This window comes from Sciurus vulgaris (genome assembly GCF_902686455.1).
Source record: "Sciurus vulgaris genome assembly, chromosome: 7".
Classification (NCBI taxonomy): Eukaryota; Metazoa; Chordata; class Mammalia; order Rodentia; family Sciuridae; genus Sciurus; species Sciurus vulgaris.
In genome coordinates, this window is record NC_136467.1 from 129,701,858 (window position 1) to 129,724,782 (window position 22,925).

The window sequence follows — 22,925 nt, forward strand, 5'->3', positions numbered from 1 at the left end:
CTAGAGCGGACCGGAAGTGAGTTTTGCTCGCCGGCCCGGGGGCGCGCGGGGCGGGGGGAACGCGCTGGCCCTGAGGCTGGTGTGTGCCCCACCCCCCAAGTCTCCGCGTTTCTGTGTGAGCGCCTCAGGAAGCTGTGCAAGGGAGAAGGGTGCTTGTGCGTGGCGGCATTCGGGCCTCCTCATCAGGCAGCTCGTGGTGTGGGGGGAGCCCCTTTCCTCCTGGGCCCAGTCTTCCGCGCGAAGCTCTCTCTGGTTTCCTTTTCCTAGGCTTTATTTAAGGCCAGAGTGTCCAAGATAAATTCAGTTTCTATTTCGCAAGTATCCCGTCGCTCAATTTGTGATCCTGCAGCTTTAGTGAGTAGTTTTGCGCTCATTTCCGGTCTTGTCAGAGGATGGCTTCACTGTCAATGGAATTGTTTTAGTAACTGTCCTGTGTTGTGACGTAAACAAATCCTTTAAAACTGCCTCTGTAATTGCTCTTCGTTAAGTGTTTTCTTATATAGAACATTTTCGTGACCAAAGAAAAAAGAGCTCAGGTAAAATCCCCCGCTTAGACCACAATTGTAAAGAGCCTTTCCCTGAACCGTCTAAGCTCTCGATGGAGGCAGCCTCTAGGGTCCTCCCAGCCTTGACTGGCCAGGTTTCAGAGGAACCAGGGGAGATTATCAAAGTAAAGGTTAAAGAAGAAGACCATATTTGGGATAAGGAGTCCTGCCCGCAGAGGGATTTGTCTTATACCAGGGAACTCTCTCGTCAGCGCTTCAGGCAGTTCTGCTATCAGGAGACCCCTGGGCCCAGGGAAGCTCTGAGCCAACTGCGGGAACTTTGCTGCCAGTGGCTGAGCCCAGAGATACATACCAAGGAGCAGATCCTGGAATTGTTGGTGCTGGAGCAGTTCCTGACCATTCTGCCAGAGGAGCTCCAGGCGTGGGTGCATGAGCATAATCCTGAGAGTGGAGAGGAGGTGGTAACTGTGCTGGAAGATTTGGAGAGGGAACTTGATGAACCTAGACAGCAGGTGAGAAATTGGGGATGCCATTTTACATAGAGAATTTGGGTGCAAAGATCCAGAATATAGTAAGTGCACTGGTGGCTGCAAGTTCTGGTTTTGGGTATTATTTCTTATTTGGTCCCCGACTGGATGAATAGAATTATGTTTATAACAGCCCTTGTGTAAATGAGAGCTGATCCAAATAAGTAGATGACCTAACCAAATGGGAAACCTTGATCTATTGCTTACCAGTGGGGAATTTATTTAGTGACTGTGAGATTAAGCAAATACCTTAGGAACAATTGTAAAATAGGTACTAATATCTTGTGTAGCCATTTCTTCTTATGAAGTCCACTACTTTTATCACATATGAAGATAAATCAGCATAAGAATATGAGGAATACTTTCTAGGAGAGACAAATGGAAAAGGAGCCTAATGTACTGGAAATATCAGGAAACAGTGACTCACAAGATCTACTGGGTTCTATGATAGGCTTTATGACTAATTAGCTCTGTAACCTTTGGCATGTCCCACTGCCTCTAAGAATTTAATACCTTCATTTATACAATGAAAAGATAAGTTGCATGACTTATTAACTGTGTAGCCTTGGGCATATTACACGTCTCTGGGACATATATCTTCATCTACACAATGAAAGGATTAGTTGCATTTCCTAGGGTTTTTTTCAGTACCTAATGATGTTGGTATGTGAAGTGTTTTGAATCAAGTATTCTTTTTAGAAGAATTTTGGAAGACTGTTACCATTACACTAGAGTTATTTTTAATAGAATTTACCGGCTGTGAAGGTAATTTTAGAACACGATGGCTATTGCCAGGCATCCTTACATTTCTATAATGATGACATCCATACTTTTATCTGAACTCTTTTTGAATATGAATGTTTTTCTTTTTTTAAATTTATTAATTTTGACATTTTTCTGTATATAGTCTAATCTATTGGAAAATGCGTTTCTGGAATGTAGAATCTTTCATATGGGATTAGTATAATGCTGGAAGTGAGTCAGTATTGTGCTTGTTCATGCATTAGTTTTCCCAGTAAGATGATATTTTGGGCCATCAAATAAGAACAGCTGAATTCAAACTATCTGATTGTAGCCGAATACAAAAAGACATACAATATTTACATAATGCCTCACCCTCCTACCCCCTGAGCCCCATTCTTCCTTTTGGAGCTCTTGGCCATACTCTCTGTCTTGGAATTGGTTGTTTGCTTGGTTTCCATCTTTGTGCACTTTTTGTTAAAATTTTTTGTGTTCCAGAAAATGAGCAAGCAAAGGGGTTTGCAAGTGCCTCAGAAGCATGCTGGTGATACAGTTTCTGCTAGTGAGTATAAAAGAAGAAAAACTTTAACTGAAGAAAAGCTTGAAATTATAACATTTTGAAAGAAACTGTGATGTTGGTCCTATGTCATAAGGAGGTAAATTTTATAATAAGAACAAATTTGGAAAATAAAAGAAAGTTATCTAGCTAGAAAAACTGCCGGTGCTACAAAATCTGTTAGAACAAGACAAAGAAATGGAAGAAATGGAATATTTGCCACACATGTGGGTTGAATACCAAACAAGAAGCAATCAGGTACATCCTTTCTCAAAATTAAAGAGAGAGCCTTAGTAATATATAGAGATCTTAAGAAAAAACTGAAAATCCTGCAAAAGTATCTTCATTTACCATGAGTAGTGACTGATTTAGTGATGGTTGTTTTCCAAAATAAGTTGTCTAGTGAAGCTGTGAATGCAGATGAAGAAGTTGCAAAGACATTTCCCCTAGTGTTAAGAAATCTGAGTGATGAAGGGGGCTAGAACCTGGACCAGATTTTCAATTTTGATGAACCAGTCTCTACTGGAAGCAGATGCCTTCAAGGATCTTTCTATAGGAGAAACAGGAATTCCAGGGTTTAAGATTACAAAGATTCAACTGACTATAATGCTGTGGAGCCATTGGACACATAAAGCTAAAGCCTGTTTATTTATTCTTCTGCCAACCCACAAGCGAGCTAACAAGAGGCTAGATGACAGGGCAGATATTTACTGATTTTCTGGGTGTTGCTTTTATAAAATATTTAAGAGGAGCTGTGTGTGGTGGTGCATTCCTGTAATTCTAGTGACTCTCGAGGCTGAGGCAGAAGGATTGCAAGTTTGAGGCCAGCCTCATCAATTTAGTGAGTCCCTAAGCAACTTAGCGAGATCTCTATCTCAAAAGAAAAAAGACTGGGGATGTAGCTCAGTGGTAAAATGCCCCTGGGTTCAATCCTTGTAACAAAAAATAAAATATTGAAGAGGAAAAATTTCTTTTAAAATTCTTAACCGGGTGTGGTGATGTGTGTCTGTAATTTGAGAGACTTGAGAGGCTGAGTTAACAGGATCACAACTTCAAAGCCAGCCTCAGCAATTTAGTGAGGTCCTAAGCAATTTAGCAAGAACCTGTCTCAAAAAAGAAGGGCTGGGTATGTGGCTCAGTAGTTATGCACCCCTGGGTTCAATCCAAAAAAAAAATAAGTAAGTAAATAAATATGAAGTAAAATAAAATTCTTAAAGAGTTGTCAGTGATATATCATGCCATCTTCTACTAGTTGCTGAATTTTCCTCAAATACCAAAATTCTCTTTTTACCTCCTAATGCAAATTATTTACTCCAGCCCCTTGATCAGGATGCAGTTGCAGACTTTAAAGATTGTTATTTGAGGTGAACATTCAAGATGTTAATTGCATGTGCAAAGGGGATAATACCCAAACAGTTTTTGAATTCTGGAATTGAATCAATACTAAACTTGTGGCTTGTATTATTGGAGAAATCTAGAACAATCTCACAAAAGCCTGGTTGCATGGATGTAACATAAAATTTCTCCTGATTTAATACATGATTCCAAGGCTTTGAGCCTTCCAGAGAATATTCCCAAATCAAAGCAAGTTGTGTTGTTCCTGCAAAGGAGGTTGAATTTAAAGTTGAGACTGAAGTTTGGAGGAACTGCTGCAGTCTCATGCCAAGGATCTTTCTGTACAAGAACTACAAGTTATTTGCTGAGGCCCACATGAAAGGTGTGGAGGAAGAAAATGATACAATTCAACAAGCTGTCCCTCAAATCCTTTCCACTTCTCAGTTATCTTCTGCTGTAAATATGATAGAAAAATGGTTGTAGTAGATAGAAAATAATGACCACAGTGCAGAACACAGCAGGTTTGTACTTATTAGCATAGGGTCCTATTTAGAGCCAGAGAAGGAACTTCTTTATGAAGGAAAGAAAGGAAATGTTAAAACAGAAAAATACTGGGTATCTTTTTTATAAGTCAGTGCCAAAGAAATAAAAATGAGATGATGAGCCAAAATAATTACAATAATTCTTGGAAAGTGTGCAAATGCTTCTTCAGCTTCTGATGATAGTATCCACCTTACCCTTGCCCTTTCCTTACATCTGTCTAACAAGATACCATCACTTTTCTAAGATGAAACACTATGTAATATTTCTTAATTTCTTTTTTAACAAATGTATTTATACTGGAGTTACTATATTTGATTCATGCTCAGTAACAACTTAGTTTTTAGATAGTCTACCTTTTAACCTTATTTTCCTCATGAATTCTGTTGTTTTTGTACAGTTTTGCAGAAAACATGTTCTTTCAGAAGATTCATACATTACATTATAGCACAAATGCCTGTAAGGCAGTTTCTCACTTCTAACTAGCACATCTTTTTCCTTTGCTTTAAATAAACTTTTTTTTTTTTTCCTGATAATACGTGCCTATTACTTTATAATTTCTTCTAGCTTTGTTGAAAAAATGCAGCCACTAGTAGGAGTTAGTGTTAGTGAGTAACATTTGCATATTTTGGTCATATTTGATAGTTTTTCTATGACTCAGAATTTATGAATATCTCTTAGTCTTGTTGAAGACCAAATGTGCTTAAATGTTTCTCATTTTTCTTGTCTTTTGGTAATTTCTGAGAGGAGAATAACCACTGGCAGACAGTTTTAGCTGCCAACCCAGTTATCCTCCCCTTCCTGTACCCTAACAAAATGTTTTTGTTCATGCTGGCAGTATACCTAGATAAATTCTTTTCCTGCTTTTCTTGCATTAGAGTTAGCCATACAACATAGTTATGGGCAGGGAGAACTAAATATGTTTTCTAGGAAAGATTTACTTTCCTGATAAAATGAAAGAGATGTGTTTAGTTCCATTTTTTTCTGACTTCCTGTGGTAGCCATCTTGTGACCGTTAAGTTGAAGATGAATATGAGAATGAGTACCAATATGTTAAGAATGGCAGAGCAGAAATATAAAGACAGCTGGGGTTCCTGACAAAACTGTTGTGGTCCAGTGCCAGCAACTACTTCTTCTGAACTTCTTGTTATATGACAAAATTCAAACCCTATTTGGCCAGGTGCAATGGTGCACACCTGTAGTCCCAACAGTTTGGAAGGTTGAGACAAGAGGATTGCAAGTTTGAGGCCAACCTCAGCAATTTAGCAAGGCCCTAAGCAACTTAGACCTTGTCTCAGATAAAAAATGAAAAGTGCTGAGGATTTAGCTCAGTGGTAGAGTGCCCCTGGGTTCAATACCCAGTACCAAAAATATAAATAAAATTAAAAATTTTAAAACTCTATTTGAGCTACTGTAAGTTAATTGTCCTAACTTAATGGAAATATGTACATTTCTAATGAATATAACAGTATTTACTCCACCATTTTACAACCAGAAGTTTCTTTTCAGCAATTAAAAAAAAAAAAAAAACCTGTAATTACATAGTAAAAGATAAATGACTGTCATAAACAGTTTGAAGTAACTTCACTTTTGTAACTTGTTATTACATCCCCAAGTCACCCTTCAAACTAATGTGGTAGAGGCAGGAGAGACTCGTATTCCTTCCAAGTTCTGACCTACCTATGTCTGGTGGAAAAGTAGAGAAATTAAGAGACTGAATGTGTGTGTGTGTGTATATGTGTGTGTGTGTGTGTGTGTGTGTGTGTGAGAGAGAGAGAAGAAGAAGAAGAAGAAGAAGAAGAAGAAGAAGAAGAAGGAGGAGGAGTCGTCATTGGGGAATGCAAACACAGTGAAGGATGTTCCATAATTTGTTTTTTCCTTAGCCTAAGAGCTGGGGTACTTACATTAATAATAGCAGTAATTCTCTTTTCCAGAACATATTTTCTCAGTTATGGAAAGATTTAGGCAAACTCAAATGCATGCAATTATGTTATATAAAGCAGTCTACAAAAGATCTTATAAAGATTAAACAAGGGAACTTCTTAACCATTTTGTGAATTTTGCTTTAAAAGAATATTGGTTTGGTTTCTTATGTATTCTCCAGTCTAAGAATCATAAGGTGTATCTAATTTGGGGAAAACAGCAGGACACAAATTGCTTAAATCTCACCATAACGTTATATACATAGGCTTTCATTGCATCAAATGTTGTTGAATATTTCCTCTTGGAATATGTTGGTTTATATGCAGTATAGTTCAGTATCTATTTTTCTAACCATGCAGCAGAATAAGTTCTACCATTGGCACACTTTTAATCCTTTAACCCTTTAAGCATCTTATTCCACCTGGTGAATCCACCTGGCTCTGCTGGCTCACTGATCTGTAGAATTCAAATAAAAACCCAATGTTATTATCATATAATCTAAGACTTTAATGTTAGGTAGACCAAGAAAATTTTCTCTACTATGTGTGTGTGTTTTTTTTTAATACGAATCACTATGCATACCAAAATCATTTCAGAAACTTCTTTATTCAGTTGAGGATACATTTTGGGAGACCAGCATGACAATATTAGAAATAATATTGGATACTGTTGATAAATATAAAGTTATCTTTCATCTGTATAAAGTTACTATACATTTTTAAAGCAAAACATTTTCACTGACTAACGTGAATTACTGTTATGGACTGTTTTCCTTTTTTTTTTTTCCTTTTCTTTTTTCCTTCTTTTTAAAGAGAAAACCCTATTTTAGCAGTTAGCATAGGAAATAAGATGTCACTGATACATAAGTTAACATCTATATTATCATCTTTCCTAGTTCATAAAACATTAGATAATACATTTTATTGTCAAATATAAGATAACCTTTGATTTTTTGATTTGCCATTTCTTTTCAGTGCACACAAATGGGAAGTTGATAAACTTTAGCTGGGAGCTTAAATAAATCATTACATGGAGGTCAACAGTGTTTTAGTTGAGATATGTCACAACTTCATTCCAAGACTTGTCATTTAAATCGATCAATAAATAACATTTCTAAGGCAAGGTTAAGAAATTATTTGTGCATTATAATTGATGTTTGCACTCATGGTAACTTCTTTCGTAGTATAACTATGGACCTAAAGTTGTATATTTTTAAAACAGACTTTATTTGTTTTGCCATGGAATTATTTTCCATTGCTTAATTTGTTCCTTCTTAGTATTGAAAATCTCAACATTAATCCAAGACATCTATGAAAGCATAACTTCCAAACAGTAAGGTCCTACAAACATTTCATTTTTCCCTATGCCCAATCCAAATTACATAAAAAAATTCATATCTGAACTTATAAAGTACAGCAAATCAATAGGAAAAAAGACATACTCCAGTAGAAAAAGCAACAAAGGATTTGAATATCTATTTTACAAAAAACAATAACCAATTGGCCAACAAAATTATAAACAACATAATAGTAATTAGGAAAATGCAAATTGAGTTATATCATTTTATTCCAATCAGAAAAGACTTAAAAAATTAAAAGTGTCAACATGACTAAATTTTGGTGAGGATGTTGAGATACTGGAATGCTTATGTACTAATTTTTTTTAATTCTTTTTTTGTGGTTGTAGATGGACAGTAAGCCTTTATTTTATTTATTTATTTTTTAAATGTGGTGCTAAGGATCAAACCCAGTTCCTCACATGTGCTAGGCAGGAGCTCTGCCACTGAGCTACAGCCCCAGCCTGCTCATGTGCTATTAATAGGAGTGAATTGTTGTGATTACTTTGGAAATCTCTGCCACACTTACTCATACTCCATGAGCCAGCGTACCTCACATTTAAAGATATAAGAGGATATATAGCAGCATTATGATAATTGCCAAAAATTTACATGCCCATTAGAAATGAGATGGATGAATATATTGCAGTAAATTTATACAACTGAATACAAAAACGAAAATGAATTGAACAACTGCTACATTCAACAGTGGGGATGAATTTTGCAAACAATGTTAACCAAAGAAGCCAGACAAAAATGAATGCATGTTGTATTATTCTGTTTATGTAAATTTCCAAAAGCAAATGAATTTATGGTGCTAGATGTCATATAGTAGTTACTTTTAACAAGGCTAGTGAAGGAAAATTTCAGAATTAACCAAATTCATAAACTAAATTTATAAGCTGAATCTAGAATTAATTAGTTTCCCACGCTAGATCTTATATATTGGTATACCAAATTGTTTTCCTTTGCTTGACCTCAAGAACATTTCACAAGGCAGATCAAGTAGTTTGAGTGTAGTATGTTTCCTTAAGGCTATTTGCAAGAAATCAAGTTTATCGGGAATGTATGATGTCCAGGCTACTTCCATTCTAAGTGGCACACTCAGAGGTGGAAGCAGGGGTATCATATTCAAATTGAAGAGATGAGGCCTGTTTTCACTGTTGTCCAGACCAGATGAATATAAATTCAAATTTCTGTTCTTGGGAAGTTACTAGGTTTTCTTTTTGAGAAACTGTATCTCTTGTTTAAAAATATTAGAATTAATCATGAAGATGTGATTAATCCTAGAGACTGCTCTCAAGAAGTCTTTAGGAGGTTATTGGTAATTGGACACACTTTCATGAGGTGTTCACTAGATTTCACAATGGCAGAGATTATGAGTAGATTTTATCTAATACTTTCAGTTTATGTATTGCATAATTGACCAACAAAAATTCACAATTGTGCAAGTGTGCTGTTAGTCACCTTCCTGGATTACTACAAGATTCCCTGTTGTACACTGTCATTTTGTGAATTGGCACAAATAATGGATGGTATCACACCTGAATTTATAGGCCTTTATTTTACCAAGATTTAGTAAATCAATTACACAAAATGCTGAAAAGGAATACACTAGAGATCTAAACATGTTCTTCTGATTTGTGAAGAAAGTGAAACCTAACCAAATAGTAGTATAACAATGCCATATGGATAATTTGAAGGTTAACATGCTTTTGTATTAAAGATAGCATTTATTTTATGTATTCTCTAACCTACTAATCATTCGGTTTAAGTTTCAGTTCTCCTGTCTGACTCAAATGCTTTTCTTTTGTAATAGACACTTCAGCTGGACATGTGGCACATGCTTGTAATGTCAGAGATTTGGGAGTCTAAGGCAGGAGTATCACAAGTTCAAGACTTATCTGGGAAACAGACTTGACTCAAAAAATTAAAAGAACTGGGCATGCAGCTCAGTGATAGAGTACCCCTGGGTTTAATCTCTATCATAAAAAAAAAAATGGATCGAATGTTTTAATGACAACAATACTTTTCCAAAGTCAGCTGTAATATCTTTTTTTTCCTGAATATTCCAGTCAAATAAACTTATTTGTGACCAGTGATGTCCTCTCCTTCTCACTCTTTTCCTTAATTAAGCACATCATTAGTGAAACAGGTAAAATAAGAGTCCAGGAGAAATTACCTGCTAATTAGAAATAACAAAGAAGTAAGTCCACAGAACAATCAACTATTGCCCACTGAAGTGAATTCTAAGGAAATTTTTGAATTAGGTAATAATTTAATGGGATATAGCTAGTGCAGAAATCTGTGCTGCTTTGAACTCAAAATTTAAAGACAACAGAAAATTAATTTCTACTATCTTAGCAAAAACAATTAATTGCTTAGTTATGAAAAGGAAATGGTTAAAACACATGAATTTCATTCAGATGTGCAAATAAATATGAAAGAATTGCTAGGAAAGACTAAATGGGAAATAGCGTTATCTAGAAACTAATGGTACCATAAAGCCTCTTTGGGTAAAACTGATTTTGACCACATGAAGAGGTAGATCAACAAAACGAAACAATAGCATAAAAGTAGACTCAACATGTCTGAAAATATAGTATACGATAAATATGCCAGTCCAAATCACAGGGCAGGGGAAATAAATGATGTTAGGACAAAAGGATAGCCTTTTGGGAGGAGCTGTATTGGGGACTTACATCCAGGGGCTCTATAACACTGAGCAGCCCTTGTATTGTGAGGGGATTGAACCCAGGGGTGCTTAACCACTGAGCCACATCCCCAGCCCTTTTTAATATTTTATTTAGAGGGCCTCACTAGGTTGCTGAGACTGGCTTTGAACTTCTGATCCCCCTGCTGACCTCCCAAACTGCTGCATTATAGACATGTGCCACCAGACCTGGGCCTTTTATTTTGTTTTTGAGACAGGTTCTCACTGTTTCCCAGGTTGGACTTGAACTTTTGAATCTTCTGCCTCCACTTTCTGAGCTGCTGGAATTACAGGTGTACACCACCAGGTCCAGCAAGGGTAACCAATTTGAAAGGAACATTAGATTCATACCTCATATTCTGTAATTTTAAATGTGTTAGAGATTAATATTATCATTTTTAATTGTACAGGAACTAGGAGAAGACATGAATGACTTATAACCTGATTGTGTATCATTACTCAAAATCCAGTAGCAACATCTCCATGAAAATTTTATAAGACAAAAACTCACAAAGTCAAAATAATAAATTGATGAAAATATTTGCAAACTGAATCATGGATAAAAGCTAATCTCCTCAACAGAAATGCAGTAAAAATTGGCCAAGAGACATGAGTGGTTTTCATAAATGAAAGAAAGATTCTTAAATATATAACAAGATGTTCAACTTCAGCCATAATAAAAGTAAATCAAAATTACACCAGGGTATGTACCATTTATCAGCTATGAACCTGGCAAAATTCACCTATAAGCCCCACTTGACAATAGTCTGTTAGCTTGCTTGTAAAAGAACGTTTCCTCATGTATTGCTGGTATGATTACAAAATGGTACAACCCCTAAAGAGGGGATTTTTTTTCACTAACTTACACATTTATCCTTTGATCTAGCAATATCATTTCAGGGAATTTACTTTGAAAATACATGTCTACAAATAAGAAATAGTTTTTCCACTGCTAAATTATTTATAAAAGAAAAATATTGTTGACAACTTAAATGCCCACTCACATGAGTGATTGAATAAATTATGGTACATCAATATAATATGATCCTATGTGAACTAAAAGAAGACCGAGGAAGGTATCTATGAACTGGTATGAAATGATTTTCAATCAATATTTTATATTAAGTGACAAAAGGAAGATGTGCACCAGTATATATAATATGAAAGAAGAAATAAGTACACACATTGTATTTGATTTGTGTCTATTACATATACACAGAAGTACATACACATGCATATATGTGCAAACATACATGTGTATTCACATATGATGTTTATTGTTTCTTATGGGAATGGGTGAGAGTAGATTGCAGGCTGTGTGAATATGAGGAAGACTACTCAACATATATTTTGATTTTTTAATACTATGTAAATGTTTTAAGTAAAAATAAATTTGAAATGATTAAACAGAAATGAACCTAACTATCTCAAAGTAATTACAAAATAAAAACAATTCAGGTGGTTTGAACACAGTATTCTGACATATATTCTTAGTGGGATACTGCTTATGGATATATAATCTACAAATATATGTCAAATTTTACTTAGTAGGTATGTTGTTGGAAGTAATTTGGAAGTGATTCTGTGATTCTTGTAGGCTAGAGCAAATGAATACATATATTTACATTGTTTTGAACTATTTCATTTTTTTTAACTGTGAGAGCAGATACGAAAATGGAAAGTGGAAAGGTAAGGAAAACCCTGAGGCATGAAACTAAATTGAATTCACTTTTTGAAAAATGTATGTACCAGCTCTAACCATGAAAAGGGCCTAGAGGTGATGATACTTCATTAACAATAAGCCTACATTCTACTGAGTTTTTGTTACTAAACACCGTTGCTCTCTTAAAAAAAAAAAAAAAAAAAAAAACCACAGGAAAAATAGTTGAAACCAAGTCTGGGATAGGGAAAATAAATGTGGGCCTTGAATAGCATAGGATATACTAAAACAATAACAAAAGAAAACTAGTGGAATTATGTTAGAATGATGTAGGAGGCAGCTTAAAGAGGCTTCCACTGACCAAGTTTGATGCAGTCTGAGCATCAAAGTGATTAGGGATGGAAATACGATAGTTACAGTAATAACTTTTTAAAATGGTAAAGGTGAAAGGACAAAACTTTAGAGAAAATTTCTAGCTAATAGGTATAAAAAGAATTACAAAAGAAGTCACCATTTTTGCAACCCCCAGTATAAAAACTGATTTAGGCAACAATCAGCAACAAATGCTAAAACCATTGGGGAATAAGATATTCACATAGTCCCAAATTATCATCCCATGACTTATGACTGACATAATTTATAGTGGAACAAATTATTTTTCAAGTGGATAGGTCTAGTGGTCACTGCCTTAACCAAGCAATAAAATTTAGTATTATCAACAGTGAACCCCATAGAAAGTACCTTGTGATGTGACACAAAACTACACATCATATAGTATTCTTTCAACATGTCTAACCAAAATCTACTTGTGAAAAAACAAATCAGATTCCTAATGTGGGATATTCTATAACACAGCTCGTTCTGACTTCCAAATTTAATGTCATAAAAAGTAGGAAACTACTTCTGATTAAAAGAAGAAGAGGAAATATAGCTAAATATGATGTATAAATATTGAGTGGATTGTGGATTTTTTAAAAGCTATAAATGTGTTTTTGGGGCAATTGGGGATATTTAATTATAAACCATATAATAAATGACTAGTCTAAGGAGAAGATTGTTTCTTTTTTCCTACCCAATGCAGTTAACCAATTTTGTCATTTTGTCCTCATCCATAATACATTAGGTTAATATTTTCTACCTTTGTCCTATTCAACTGTTGGATTCCTTCCTGGGTTAAATAGCTCATTAATCTCTATTAGATAATTTTCCTCACCCCAAAATATTTACTCTTAATGAAATCACACTGAACACATTTACAATTTTCTTTCAGTTATAACAATTCAGGAGATATGCCTTAATTGCTTGCATTGGTATTCCCTCAAACAGAACAGGAATGGTATTAACTTCCATACAATGAAGACAGTTTTTGATTTATGGCTTTGGCTTTATTAATCCAGTTATTTTTTTAAAGCACTATCTTGCACTCCTCTTAAGATTTTAGTGAAGACTACCTTTCTTCTTAACATTCTGTTTCAGTAGAAGAATGTATTGAGGTTTACCTAGGGTTTGTGCAGTAATCATATCAATTACCAAATGTACCTATTTGTCCTCAGGTCCCACAAGGCACATATGAGCAGGAAGTTCCTATGGAAGAAATAATGCCTCTGGATTTCCGAAAGGAGTCCTTAGGTACTCAGCTCCGATCTGTAGAAGACAGAATGGAATGTGAATCTCCAGAACCACATCCACTTCAAGATAATGGTGAGGATAATTTAGACCTGGGAAAGATACGAGAGACTTGGGGAGGGGGGACGTCTAGTCACTGAAAAGTTTATCAAAACTCTTTGTATTTCAGTTTCTGAAATGTACTTGAAGGAAAAATCAAGTATAAATAATCAGTGAAGTATAATGTTTTTAAAGAAGTTGAATTAAGTAGTCAGGTGATAATATCAAAAAATAGTTGAACATAAGATTTTCCATGAGTACTCTGCCATGGAGTTAATTTAGTACTTATGGATAAATCAGAGATACCTCTGTACATAAATAATACTTGTCAGTGTCACCCTAAGTCCCAGTACTGTAGCCCTTACCCCCAGTTTTTTCACATAATGACTTGAAAATATCATTTAGAATTCTCCTGAAGAGAACATTAGTTTTCTGAGGTCTCTTAAGGGTGTAATGTGTAATAGAAGCAGGAGCATGCCTAAACTGGCCTGGTTCTGGGTTTTGGAGTGTTTTTTGTTTGTTTCGTTTGTTTGTTTTTTTTGGTGGTGGGAATTGAACCCAGGGCCTTGTGCATGCAAAGCAAGCACTCTACCATCTGAGCCATATCCCCAGCCCCCCTTTTTTTTTTTTTTTTTTTTTTTTTAATTAAGGATAATGGATAAAATGTTTTTTCCTCTTACAGCCCTAACAAGTCCCTGTTTCCTGTTCCTCCTAGACTTATCCATATTGATTCTAACTTTATGAGCTATGATTCTCATTTACACTGACCTGCATTTCCTCCCCAAATTCATCCTTGTTTCCCTTACTTTTCTGCTCATAGTTCCATAGCATGGCACAAAATGAATCAGCATGGAAAGAAATACTGTTTATAGAATGGTTTTTGAGTTGCATTTTTTTAAGAAATTTTTTCTTTGGGTTATCAATGGATCTTTGTTTTATTTATTTACTTGCAGTGTTGAGAATCAAACCCATGGCCTCACACATGCTAGGCAAGTGCTCTACCACTGAGCCATAACCCCAGCCCTTTATTTACATTTTAAGATAGCACTTTTGAATGTTGTCATTTCATTTTAGAGTTAGTCAGTCAAAAATCTATTTATTTATTTATTTATTATTTATTTATTTATTTGATACTGGCACTTAACCACTGAGCCACATCTCCAGCCCTTTTTTGTATTTTATTTAGAGACAGGGTCTCACTGAGTTGCTTAGAGCCTTGCTAAGTTGCTGAGTCTGGCTTTGAACTTGAGATTCTCCTGCCTCAGCCTCCTGAGCCACTGGGATTACAAGCATGCCCAACAGTCAATCAAATTTTATTAAGCACATTTTTTGTTTGGTATTGGGGATTGAACACAGGAGCACTCTACAACTGAGGGATACCCCCAACCCTTTTTAGTTTTTACTTTGAAATGGGTTCTGGCTAAATTGCTCAGACTTGTCTCGAACTTGCAATCCTGCCTCAGCTTCAATCCTGCCTTAGCTTCCCCAGCAGCTGGGATTATAGGCATGCATCACCGCGCCCTAACTATTAAGCACTTTTGAGAAGATACTAGAGAAATTTGTGATCCCTGTTATAAAGTTAGTATCTTATTAATTCTTTTTTTAAATATTATTTTAGATGTTGATAGACCTTTATTTTATTCATTTATTTATATGTGGTGCTGAGAATCGAACCCAGTCCCTCACCACATGCAAGCAAACACTCTACCACTGAGCCATAACTCCAGCCCTTAGTTCTATCTTTGAAGGAGTTAATAAAGAAAATGCTGTAGTGCTAATATGTGTTTTGAATAGATTATGTTTCTCAGGAAAGGAGAACTTGCTGTAAGCTTAAATTTAATGATCAAAGAAGTCTTATTGGAACTATTGAGGGTTAGATGAGGCCAAAGCACATGGGTAACATATCATTATTTTAACCTAGTTTGGGAAATTTGAGCATTTGAAAATGATTTAAATCTACTAATTCAATATTTGGTATGCAAATGCAAATTGGTAGTATAAGCAGTATTGACCTTTGAGATGGCTATAGGGCTGTTGAGGTAATATACTTATTCCAGATTATTTTTTTTCATTTTTTCAAAATTGTTTTCTTCAGACTTAGTAAGCCAAGTTTGAAGTTTGAAGTATTCCAAGTGTTTATGTTATTGTGAATATTCTAAACATTTAAAAATATTAGATTAGAGATTTTTTTCACTAGTTTGGACTCCTTTGCTACTCTTACTTTATTAAAGTTAGTGATGAGGGTAATTGTACTAAATTTGTAGTTTCAAGGCCCACAGAGGGAACTGATATAAACATGTTTTTTTTTTTTTTTTTAAATTTCAGTCCAGAATATTGATATGCCAGATAACTTGATTGAATAAAAGAAAATGTGGTTGTAATTTGGAGTTAAAAAAAAATGTATAACTGTATTGCTGTGTTGGTCAACTTGTTGTCATTGTGACCAAAATACCTGACAATAACAAAGGAGGAAATGTTTATTTTGGCTCACAGTTTCAGAGAATTCAATCAGACAAATGATCAGCTGTCTCTATTGCTCTATACCTGAAATGAAGCATGAGGCAGAACATCATGGTGGAAGGAGGAAAGCTGCTCAGCTCATAGCAGCTGGGAAGCAGAGAGTAAGAGAGAGAGACCAGGGAGAAGATAAACCCTTTCATCCTCAGTGACCTACTTCCTTTAAGTCCTACCTCCTGTAGTGTATCTCCTAATCGATGGATTAATTCACTGACAAGAGTCTTCATGATCTAATCATTGCCTAAAAGCCTACCACTGAACCATGCTTGGAACACACAAACTTTTTTTTAATAGCTTTTGTGTTTTAAAAATTAATATGCACATTCCAGGAAACAGAAAAACATAAAGAACAAAGTCATCCAGTCACAAACAGGTTATTTGAATATTTTCAACACACAAACTTTGAGGGACATTCTAGATCCAAACCATATAATTGCTGGAGTTTCTGAGCCAAAAAAATGTTCTTATATGGTAAATAAATTAATACAAACATTAATTTGAATCCTGCTTTATGTAAAGCAGTGCTTTAAGACTTACTCTGAATATTACTCTGGTAAGTCACATACTGGCTTTCTACTATTTACTATATCAGAACTTTTTGTTCCTGGCTGGTGTTTTTCATTCACCCTTTCTTTATTCCATCAAGATCAACCTCTCTAACCAAAATTTTATCCCCCTTCATGTTGTATTTTCAACTCAAGCTTAATTTGGCTACTTGAGCAACATATGTATTTTAAATTATATTCCCAAATATTCTAATTGATTTTTTCTTTATATTGTAGGGTCATATTTGTGGCTTTCCATGATGTCTCAAAGCATGGGTAGTGATAACCTTAGTAGCTTAGATACTAATGAAGCAGAAATTGAACCAGAAAACATGAGAGAAAAATTCTTCAGAAACTTAGCAGTGTTACTAGAAAACAAAAGTAATAATACGAAGATATTTTCTAAAGCAAAATACTGTCAATTAATAAGGGAAGTAAAGGAGGCTAAAGCTAAAGCAAAAAAAGAATCAGTTGACTACCGGCGCTTGGCTAGATTTGATGTTATCCTTGTACACGGAAAAGAGAAACTGATTGAGGCTATAAATGGAGAAACAGATAAAATACGTTATTATTCACACAGTGAGGACTTATTTGACATTCTTCATGATACACATCTCAGCATTGGACATGGTGGACGTACTCGCATGGAGAAAGAATTACAAGCAAAATATAAGAACATCACAAAAGAAGTTATAATGCTATACCTCACACTCTGTAAACCATGCCAACAGAAAAACTCTAAACTCAAAAAAGTTCTAACATCAAAAACAATTAAGGAAGTTAATTCAAGATGTCAAGTAGATCTCATAGACATGCAATTGAATCCTGACGGGGAATATAAATTTATTATGCATTATCAAGACCTTCATACAAAGTTAAATTTTTTGCGGTCACTAAAATCTAAAAGGCCTGAGGAAGTTGCACATTCTCTTTTAGATATTTTTACAATTATTGGAGCACCCAGTGTCTTGCAGTCCAACAATGGGAGGGAATTTTCAAGCCAGATTGTCAGTGAACTCAGTAATATTTGGCCAGAATTGAAAATTGTCCATGGGAAACCTCAGGCCTGCCAAAGCCAAATTTCTACAGAACAAACTAATGAGATCCAAAAGAGAATCTTCTCCTGGATGCAAACAAACAACTCTCCACATTGGACTGAATTTTTGTGGTTCATTCAGATGACCCAAAACCAACCCTATCACAGAGGTGTACAGCAGACTCCATGTGAAGGTACATTTAGATCTGAAACTAAACTGGACCTGTCCCGTTCTCAGTTAACTGAAGAACTTGTTGCCAAACTGCATGGAGAAAATGAATTAAATCAAGCCAACAGAGAGTTTGAAAATACTTTAAGAGCCCAATATGAAGAAAACATTGAGACTGGAACAGATAGTAGTGATATTGAAGAAAATCTTTCTATCACCCCTAATATGGCTAAAGAAAACCCTTCTGAAAGCAAGCTAAGATTTTTATCCTGTGTAGTTTGTGAAAAAGAATGCACAGGTGCCAATAATTGTACGTCATGTCTGGGAAATGTCCATGCAATCTGTGGAGTGCCTGCTCAACATGAGACTGAGGGCCATGGTCACCAAATAACTTGTAGTCTTTGCTATGAGACCAGTACAATGAAAAGGAAACATAATGACATTCAAAGAGGTTTGGCAGTCCAACCTTCTAAAATGCTTAAGTCATCAGAGACACCATTTTCACCAGACACAGTAGGAGACTGGGTAAGTTTTGAGTAAAAACAGTGTAAGAGCCTCATACTTTACTGTGAACAGGATAAATAAGATTATTTGACAAGGTATACCAAAACACATTTTGGCCACCTTACATACATTTTCCCCAAAGATAGGCAAATTGCTTTTTTTTTTTTTTTTTTTTTTTTTTTCTTTTCTCTTTTGCAGTGCTAGGGATTGAACCCAGGGCCTTATGCTTGCAAGGCAAACACTCTACCAACTGAGCTACATCCTCAGCCCTGGCAGATTGCTTTTAATGTCTCTCCCCAGCATTTTTTTCACCTTGGAGTTTATAACCTTAGATGCTGCCTTATTTTTTATTCTGTGGTTATAAACAGTATCTCTTATTGCAGTGTGATGTCAGGCATTTCTCATGTGATGAATAAGCTAAGAGTGAGAAGATAAATAGTGTATATGACAGATGGTATGCTTCTACAGAAGAATGAATTGGGAACAAATGAATTTAATGTTAAACTTTTTTCAATTATATGTGAATTTGGGTGGGAACATAAGCTAAGAAAGAACATTTTGAGTCAAATAGTTAAAAGGGGTAAGTGTAATAAATTTGATTGGAAGATATGGGTTTGTGCTGGGAAAGAGTTCAGTTGTAGGATTTAAGTAGCATGATTTAAAACCTAAATTATTTTAAAGCAGTAGCTTCATGAGGTAGAGCTAATGTTTTGAAATATGGAGGTTACACATGATTTAGGCCAGTGCAATTTGCAGACCAGTGATGATTTGCAAATAATTTTTACCAGTCCCTAATGAAATAAGTATAAAAATTGGCAATATTAGAAATATTTATAACAACTCAACATTGCAGCAACATTCAAGCACCTGTTTAATAAATTACTGAATAGAGTATAGAATAGTTTGGGTGTTATTAAGTTCAAAAGGTGGTGGGAGTTGCATGTTAGTTAAACACAGTTCAGTTCACATTATGGTGTGTGCTAGTTTTCATGCAGTTTGACAGCTGTAACCCAAATGGATATAAAGCTTAGAAAATAAAAAACATCTGTTTTATAACTTTTTAACTTTGTTTTATTTTATATTTTTGTAGAATTGGGGATTGAACTCAGGGCCTTAGGCAAACTGTGCAGAGGGTGGGGGCTCTACTACTGAGCTACATCCTTAGCCCTTATAATTTATTTTAATATCATCTTTTTAATCAAGTCTAGTTTTGAATTTATACTTTATTAACTAAAAGAGGGAAGTAAATTTTATTTTTAATTCTAATTTGCAGATGGCAAAACAAACTTCACTGGACTTTTTTGTCAAGAAAAGACATGCCTTTTCTGAATACAGAAGTAGTAATAAAAGAAATGGTAACAATAGTAATCATCCTGAAGAAGTGAAAACCAAAAGAGTTCATACTAGTTTTACTCGGAAATATGATCCTTCATATATTGAGTTTGGTTTTGTAGCTGTAATTGATGGAGAAGTACTAAAACCACAATGTATTATTTGTGGAGATGTACTGGCTAATGAAGCAATGAAACCATCAAAACTTAAGCGACATTTATATTCAAAACATAAAGAAATAAGTTCGCAACCAAAAGAATTCTTTGAAAGAAAGAGTAATGAATTAAAAACTCAGCCAAAGCAGGTGTTTAACGTTTCTCATATAAATATTAGTGCTTTACGGGCTTCGTATAAAGTAGCACTTCCAGTTGCTAAGTCTAAAACACCGTACACAATTGCTGAGACACTAGTCAAAGACTGCATCAAAGAAGTTTGCTTAGAAATGTTGGGTGAATCAGCAGCAAAGAAGGTAGCTCAGGTACCACTTTCCAATGACACCATAGCTCGACGTATTCAGGAACTGGCTAATGATATGGAAGACCAACTCATAGAACAAATAAAATTAGCAAAATATTTTTCATTGCAACTTGATGAATGCAGAGATATTGCTAACCTGATAATTCTGTTAGTATATGTGAGGTTTGAACATGATGATGATATAAAAGAAGAATTCTTTTTTTCAGCCTCTTTGCCTATTAACACAACTAGCTCAGAACTATATGAAGCTGTGAAGAACTATGTTGTTAACAAATGTGGCTTGGAATTTAAGTTTTGTGTAGGAGTATGCTCTGATGGTGCAGCTTCAATGACAGGAAAACATTCTAAAGTGGTTACCCAGATTAAGGAACTTGCACCAGAATGTAAAACGACCCATTGCTTCATTCATCAGGACAGTCTTGCTATGAAAAAAATATCAGCTGAACTTCATAGTGTGCTTACTGACATAGTAAAAATTGTGAATTATGTAAAATCTAATGCATTGAATTCAAGATTATTCTCTTTATTATGTGATAATATGGAAGTTGATCATAAGCAATTGCTACTGCATGCTGAGATAAGGTGGTTGTCACGGGGAAAAGTTTTGTCAAGAATATTTGAACTACGAAATGAACTCTTAGTGTTTCTGCAAGGCAAGAAACCTGTTTGGTCTCAACTTTTTAAAGATGTGAATTGGATAGCCAAACTTGCTTATTTGTCTGATATCTTCAGTATTTTTAATGATCTTAATGCTTCTATGCAAGGGAAGAATGCAACATGTTTTTCAATGGCTGATAAGATTGAAGGACAAAAACAAAAGCTAGAAAGTTGGAAAAACAGAGTTTCTACAGATTGTTATGATATGTTCCATAATTTAACAACAGTCATAAATGAAGTAGGTCATGATCTTGATATTGCACATCTGCAAAAAATTATCAGTGAACATCTTAGACATTTGTTAGAGTTTCTCGAATTTTATTTTCCATCCAAAGAAGATCCACGCATAGGAAATTCATGGATCCAAAACCCATTTCTTTCATCAAAAAATAGTTTAAATTTAACGGTAACTCTACATGATAAGTTGTTGAAACTGGCTACTGATGAAGGATTGAAAATAAAATTTGAAAATACAGCATCACTTGCTTCATTTTGGATAAAAGTTAAAAATGAATATCCTGAGCTTGCTGAGATTGCTTTAAAATATCTTCTTTTATTCCCCTCAACACACCTCTGTGAGACGGGATTCTCTACTTTAAGTGTTATAAAAACAAAACATAGAAATAGTTTAAATATACATTATCCCCTGAGAGTAGCATTGTCATCAATTCAACCTAGATTAGACAAATTAACAAGCAAGAAACAGGCTCACTTATCACATTAAAAACTTTAAATATTGATATATACAAGGTGGTTGTTCAAAATATGCATGTAGGCATTTAGTGTGAGGAATTCACTATAGCACTTTAAACTTTGTTTAGTTACAATTATGGAAATGTAAAGTTATGAGTAAAATAGCAATTTTCTAGATAATTTGCCTATATGTACACTTTCAATGAGGACTTTGTATAATTTTATAATTTTTTCCTGTTATATTTGTTATACTTATTAAAATAATTTTGAATTTGTTTAATATTTTAAAAATTATCTTTTATATGTCTTTTTTATTATTGTATTTCATTAGTATGTTAAGATTGTAGGACAACTTCAGGATGGGGAATGATTTCTTTGAAATGGCAGAGTAAGTCAGTGAAGATTGAATTCAGGGGTAGGATTAGAATTCAAATGCAAAGGAGGTCAGTAAGATGTTAAATTAGTTAAGCTGATTCCGTGGGGAGATTTGAAGTCAATGTTAAGTAAGTTTTTGTATCTACATGATTACCTAGTGTGTTAGTAGGTAAGGTAGAGGAAACACTTATAATTGTGTTAAAGCTTTGAATTCGTATTGACAAATTCTGGTTTATAAAAAAGTATGCGGGATTGAGCCATAGTGACAAGTTTGTTAGAAGGTTTTTAGACTTTGCTATTGTCTTCAAGGTGCTTAGGACAAAGTTAGGTATTATTACCATCTCAAGTACATCAGACAACTTCTATTTAGAGGTGATTTGAAAAAAATGTCACACATTTCTGTTCTTATATCTGTCTACTCACTTCTGACTGAAAATAGACTATTAGCACAGGGTAGATTCTTTAGGGTAAAAGATGACAGTTTTGAAAATATGTACACATTTATATGTGCACATTTGCTAAAAGTTATCAGCAATCATCTTGTATATTTGCCAGAAAATGATAGTCTTTTCCTGGTCAAGGTAATAACTTACACATATGCTGCTTCTCAAAGAAATGTAACAAAGAAGAGAAAGATACTTAGTGATATAAAATGTCAATAATATCTTAAGTGTTTTTGCTTTGAAAGTAGAAGAAACATTCACATGCAGTTCTGAAATCTTAGCTGGATTATGTTTTATTGTGTGTTGCTTTTAATAAAATCTTATGACTTTCTCGAGAAACAAAAAAAAAAAAAAAAGTGATAATGGTGGATAAATTTAGAAAGTGGTTTGGTTCCTCCAACCCACAACTTACGTACCTTCTCTCCTATGTGATTAAACCATTTACCACTTGTTTTATTGCTTAAATAAAGTATTGTGTTTCCAATGTAAAATTTTTATTTTACATTATATTTATTTCTATAAATATATGCTCAACTGGAATGTGCATATGAATCACTTGAGGCTGTTAAAATGCAGATTCTGATTCTGTTGGTCTGGATGAGGTTCAGAATTTCACATGTTTAACAAACCCCAAGATGGTGCCAATGTTCCTTGTCCACAAACCACACATTGAGT

At 34.7% G+C, this 22,925-nt stretch overlaps 1 protein-coding gene across 6 annotated transcripts; it reads left to right on the forward strand.

Annotated features, from left to right (window-relative positions):
- The first annotated feature begins 52 nt into the window (after positions 1-52).
- Positions 53-22,720, forward strand: SCAND3 (SCAN domain containing 3). 6 transcript variants are annotated; one of them, XM_079148834.1, is made up of 5 exons: positions 880-1,018; positions 2,273-2,336; positions 13,391-13,538; positions 16,802-18,294; positions 19,547-22,720. In XM_079148834.1, the coding sequence occupies exons 2-5, from the start codon at positions 2,313-2,315 to the stop codon at positions 21,461-21,463; spliced, it is 3,582 nt and encodes a 1,193-aa protein (XP_079004960.1). In that variant the 5' UTR covers positions 880-1,018; positions 2,273-2,312; the 3' UTR covers positions 21,464-22,720. The 6 variants fall into 6 exon arrangements, with proteins under 6 accessions (XP_079004959.1, XP_079004964.1, XP_079004963.1 ...); XM_079148836.1 differs by lacking the exon at positions 880-1,018 and adding an exon at positions 11,844-11,866 and having other exon boundaries at positions 2,326-2,430; XM_079148833.1 differs by lacking the exon at positions 2,273-2,336 and having other exon boundaries at positions 53-1,018.
- Positions 22,721-22,925: the final 205 nt, after the last annotated feature.